This window comes from Triticum aestivum, chromosome 7D, assembly GCF_018294505.1.
Source record: "Triticum aestivum cultivar Chinese Spring chromosome 7D, IWGSC CS RefSeq v2.1, whole genome shotgun sequence".
Lineage (NCBI taxonomy): Eukaryota > Viridiplantae > Streptophyta > Magnoliopsida > Poales > Poaceae > Triticum > Triticum aestivum.
Window position 1 is genome coordinate 176,366,157 of NC_057814.1, and position 5,866 is coordinate 176,372,022.

A 5,866-nucleotide genomic window follows, 5' to 3' on the forward strand; every position below is an offset into this window, starting at 1 on the left:
ATATTTAAAAAGCGAATTTGAGGGGGAAAATCACAAAAAATGGAAAAAGTCTGCGAATTTGCAGAAAAGTTCACGAAAATTGAAAAGGTCCACGGACTTGGAAAAATTCTTTGAGTTTTGAAAAAGTTCATGAAAAAGGGCAGTCCGGTGCACGTAGCTCTCGCTTGCGCAGAGTCTGGGGAAGGGTCCGACCATTTTGGGACTATAGTACGCAGCCTTTCCTTGCATTTCTGCAAGAGGCTGTTTCTAGGACTCGAACTCGTGACCTCATGGTCACAAGGCAACAGAAAAATTTCATGAAAAATAAAAATAAAAAACATAAGAAAAACAAAAAGAAAAATGAGTGAAAAGGAACAAAAACTACCTTTTTTGAGAATCATGAAAAAAAAACTGCCTAAAAACCCGTGCTGGAAAACAGAAAGAAAAACCGCCCGAAAAATAGCCTATAAATGGTACTTAAGGCGCCAAATAGAAATTGGGCCTAGCCAAATCTATTGTAAAAAAAAAGTGCCAAACCGAATCCCCTTCCCCTTGCCTTCTCTGCAAACGACACGAACTCGGCCTCCTTAGCCCATATCTCCCGTCCACCATTTAACTCCCGAGCCCAAATACGAGCACCAGGGAATTTTTCGCAGGAACAAAGCTCCGACCGAGGAAACCCAGCCCGACGAGCCACATCCGACTCGATCCGGACCCAACGCGGCGCCTCCCACTCGTACCGACCCACCGCCCTCCGCCCTCATGTCCTCCTCCGCCGGCGACGGCCTCGCGCCCCCGTCGTCGGCGTCCAAGGGCAAGGCCAGGATGGACGACGACGCCGTGGCCTTGGCGCCGGAGGGCGTCCCCTGCGGCATCTGCTTCACGGACTCGCGGCGGGCGATCCGGGGCGAGCTCGACTGCTGCGCCCACCACTTCTGCTTCGTCTGCATCATGGCCTGGGCGCGCGTCGAGTCGCGCTGCCCCTTCTGCAAGGCGCGCTTCCGCACCATCCGCCGCCCGCCCGTCCCCGGCCGCCTCCCCTCCGAGCGCGTCGTCAACGTCACCGAGCGCAACCAGGTAGCCAAATCCGAAGCATTTTTAACCCCATGATTGTCTTGTCTATCAGTCGCGCGATAAATATCCAGCCATCTTCGTCGCCATCGACGCCTCGCTCCATGGATAAGTTAGACTGTCAAATATTTCATGACGTGTTTCTATAATTGCACACTTCCTAGGTTCCAGTTTCTATAATTGCACACTTCCTAGGTTCCAGTTCCAGCTTCCTAGGTTCACAGTACTGAGATTTATGAAAAGATTCAGTCAACTAAGAATCAGGAGAAAAAATTAAGCCGCACGGGCAAAACCTTAAAAGATTCATGTAACTGCTGCAAAGGTGAAGCCAATCGTCGATTCTTTGGCCTCTTTGTGTCATCTAGAGGGAACAGTGAAAATAACCTATATATATTTGGTGTGTGTCTCAAGCTGATTTTACACGTCGAGTTAGCATTGAATGCGACGGCGCGCATAGGCAATAGGGTTGACTCTTGAGATGATCTTTCCTACTTCTAAAGGTTCGAGTTGGTGGTGAGTTCACTTCTCTACACATGTGGGATGTTTTGCCAAAAGGGGCAGAATTAAAATACTGGGTCAGCAGAGAGTCGAACTCGGCACCTTGTCTAGAGGGTTCTAGGGTCCTACCATCTGATCTGTATAGTAGGGGTCTGCCAAGGGGATCGAACGACATTTATTAAATTAGCCCTCAACCATTTCCTCACGAGTCCTCCATCCGCCATCTTTTTTTGCAGTCGCCGTCCTCTAGCCACCTCTCCCTCCAATCATCGTCCTCCGTCATTTCAAAATTTGAACTATGATCCCGCTTCAAATTTTCTAATGCCTCTCCCGTGGTCGCTTCAATTGCTCTAGCATGGCTCTGCTGCCGAGCCTTTCCCTGCCTTTTTCACATTTTTGTTTATGCTGAAAATTGAAAAGTAGGTGGTGTAGTTTTTCTTTTTCTATTGAGAGGATTGTTGTATAGTGGAATAGGTAAGAGGACTAAAACTGGAGTGAAACCCAACATATTTATAATGTTATACAGCCCGAATCAGGATGAAGCATAAGAAGTTTGAGTTACTTTGGATCTGGTGCAACACCCATACACTTTGCTCGTTGTTATTTTTAGTTGGTTTTATTCTCTCTCCTCTCTCATTGGAACTGGCAGTTCCTATGTGTCAAGATGTAGAGTCATTTGATGTCACGCCTTTGTAAATGCACTTACAAATTTTAGTTCTTGCACCGCAATGCCAGCAATTCATTGGTAACTCTATTACTCCCTCATTTTAGGTTTACAAGGCCCGCATTTATTCTGACCATCAATTAGACCAATAATATATGAGTTGTGTATCATTATACAATCAGAAACTTCTTTCACATATGAATTCAATGATAAAAAATTATGGCATATAATTAACATTTGTTGGTCGGTCAAATAAATGGTTATAGTTGGCCTCAAAATGTGTGTGGGCCTTGTAAACCCGAAAGGAGGTGGTAGTTTATATTCTGTTGTTAGGACCCTTTGAATTCTTAGCAGAACTGACGTGCTGTGTTGGTTGAACAGGTATACCATCCTCGAGGCAATGTGAGTAGCGTGGTGAGCACTGATCCTTACGTGAACAGCGGCTGCAGCGTATGTAACTGCTCCAGTGATGAGGACCTGCTGCTCCTCTGCGAGCTATGTGATGTGGCTTCACACACGTATTGCGTGGGGCTAGGGACCACTGTGCCAGAGGGAGACTGGTTCTGCAAGGACTGTGAAACATCCAAGGAGGAGCACTCGAGGTGTCAGATCGATGATGGTGGGTCTAGTGATCATGGTGAAATTGAAATCACTATTGAAGTTCCAACTGCTGAGCCAGTTACAGAACCTTCCGCTTCTGATATTGTGGATGAGGGTTACTCTCTGAGTTCAGTTCGCCGCACAAATACGAGGAGCAGTGGGACTACCATTGAAGTTCCAACTGCTGAGCCGGTTACAGAACCTTCCGTTTCGGATATTGTGGATGAGGGTTACTCTTTGAGTTCACTGCGCCGCACAAATACGAGGAGCAGTGGGACTACCATTGAAGTTCCAACTGTCCAGCCAGTTACAGAACCTTCCGTTTCGGATATTGTGGATGGGAGTTACTCTTTGAGTTCACTGCGCCGCAGAAATACGAGGAGCAGTGGGCCTATCCCAGTTCCGTCTATTTATGATAATGTGGATGAAGATTACGGGACAATTCCAGTGCACGGGACAAATGCACAAAGCAGTGGGTCTTTTCCAGTTCCTTCTGTTTATGACATTGTGGATGAGGATTACGAAATAAATCCACTGCGTAGGACTAATACGCGGAGCACTAGACCTGATAGAAATGCCAATGATTTGCCATCGCAGGGTACTTCTTCTGATGGATCATATTCTCATGAATCTCCTCAAGGGCGAGGCACTGGTCGCGCATTGTTGCATGCCCATGCTCGCTTTGGAACTGAGAGAGCTAGAACATTTCGTAATTCTCGCAATCTTAATAACCGTATAATGCTGCTGCGTGAGAACTGGCCTGCTCTCCGTGCAGGTTCTGCGGGATTTGCCAGACATCTACACAACAATAGCGCTAGTTCTTCTGTTAAAGGGCATCAGCAGTCTGCGGCACCTCCGCCTAAGGAGACCCGTTATGTCAATAAGGCATGGAAAATGTTGGAAATGGCAAAGTCTGCTGGTGGAAGGAAGAAATGTGACAAGCCTTCCTCCCTAGACTGCACTCCTCGATTCTCTATGGGAAATAGGTCAACTTCATTCAGCCCGATTGATACAATCTTAGGACAGAAGAAGCAGAGCCTTTCTCCTACCGTGACTCAGAGAAACGCTATGAAATTTGACCGTGGTGCAAAAAGGGATAATATACTGCCCAGGAAGGATGTTGTAGGGCACTGCGACTTGCCTGGGAATCGCCATGTATTAGTTCGTGAAGGAATTGGTTCATTCCAGTGTAGAATGACAAATCAGGAAAGTCCAAACGGTAAAGTTGCCTTGTCAAGCCATAGTCAACATGTTGATCAGACACCAGAATCCTCGTGTGGCGGTAAAGTTGCCTCATCAAGCCACAGACAACATGTTGATCAAACATTGGAATCTGTGCATGGCCCGCTTGGATCAGGGAAACCTAAAATGGATGCGCTGCATCCATCTGCAAACAGTCTATTGTCTGGTCGTCCCACGATGATCTCTCCGCTACAAATCGTGCCGAGCGCTGGGAGCCAATCTGGTGCAAAGGTAAACCCTCAGGAACCTTCAGCCGTTTGTGCTGCAACATCCAATGAAATTGGCACCATGGCAGCAACAGTTGAAGTTAGAAAAAGTTCTGGACCAGACCGTGGCGAGTCCAAGAGAAAACATTGTTCTGGAACTCGTGATGATCAAGGATCCAAAAAACCCAGGGTAAACCCTCAGGAACCTTCAGCCGTTCGTGCCGCAACATCCAATGAAATTGGTACCGTGGCACCAACAGTTGAAGTTAGAAAAAGTTCTGGACCAGACCGTGGTGAGTCCAAGAGAAAACATCGTCCTGGAACGCGTGATGATCAAGGATCCAAACAACCCAGGGTAAACCCTCAGGAACCTTCAGCCGTTCGTGCTGTAACATCCAATGAAATTGGTACCGTGTCAGCAACAGTTGAAGTTAGAAAAAGTTCTGGACTAGACCGTGGTGAGTCCAAGAGAAAACATCGTTCTGGAACGCGTGATGATCAAGGATCCAAAAAACCCAGGAAGAGCGATAAACTTGCAAAAAGTGAAATATCATGCTTGGCCATGCTTGAGTTGAAGCTACTCAAGATAGACAAAACCTACGGTATGTATTTTTCCTTTCAGCCCTTTCAGCAACGGAACCTTCTTTTATTTACATTTATCTGATCTGTAAAAACTGCCTGTGATCCAGGTTCTGACAGATTCAAGGAAGCCGCTCGAGCAGCAACACACACCGTCTTGGCTTCCTACGGACTGGAGCATACGCCATCAGTAGCCCTGGCACTCCCCAAACCGGTCTGCAAGCACAGCTGCAGAACCGGATCTTCCAAAGCGTCAGCGATAGCCAACACCTGCAAGGAATGCCTGCGTGGTTTCGTGAAGCAAGCCATCAGTTCGGTGTTGGCCAGCAAGCAGATGGATCAAACTGCCGCCTCTTGCTAGGGTTTAGACGGCGTCTCAAATTGCCTTTTGCAGTTGTGAATGAAAAATTCTTTTGTTTTAGCTAGTGTTTAGACAGATGTTGTATGTACATTTCCATAGCATTTTTTGGTGTGACCTACCTAGCTGTGTAGTGGTTGCTTGGCTTGGTTGGTAGACCTGATCCAGGACAAGAAACATAGTACTTGAATGGGTTTCAAGAATAACAAAAGAAACATAGTACTTGAAACAATAGTTGCTGGTTTATATGAGGCAATGGTTGGTGAGCACGGAACTGGTCTCACATGCCTGGATTTGTGAACGTTGGCTGTTAATGGGTGGCTGGACAAAAAGTCTCCCGAGGAGGGAAACCCAGCTGGGGGTTGTGGCGTAATTGTTCGTCGCAAATTTTGCGTATTTAAGCGCCACTAGCTGTCATTGGTTGCAGACCAGGTCTTCCGCTGAGGAGAAAGGGTTGCTGAAACCTTCCAATATTGTAAGTGTAAGGTCCAAGCCTTTGCCCAAATGATTTATACAAGCTGGAATGCAACTTGCAGTGTTTCTATTTGCAGGAATGAAGGTAATGTGAGGTAAGCAGCTCTAGGTTGGTTTGGTAAAAGATATTATTGGTTACTGTCAGCAGTTACCAACTCAACGTCTCGACCAAGATGAAGTCTTCCCAAAGATGCC

General features: G+C 46.8%; 1 protein-coding gene across 1 annotated transcript; it reads left to right on the forward strand.

Moving 5' to 3' along the window:
- The first annotated feature begins 626 nt into the window (after positions 1–626).
- On the forward strand, positions 627–5,466 carry LOC123166462 (uncharacterized). Its single transcript, XM_044584265.1, has 3 exons — positions 627–1,056; positions 2,594–4,862; positions 4,950–5,466. Exons 1-3 carry the CDS (start codon positions 742–744, stop codon positions 5,198–5,200), a joined length of 2,835 nt encoding a protein of 944 aa, XP_044440200.1. The 5' UTR covers positions 627–741; the 3' UTR covers positions 5,201–5,466.
- The last annotated feature ends 400 nt before the right edge of the window (positions 5,467–5,866 follow it).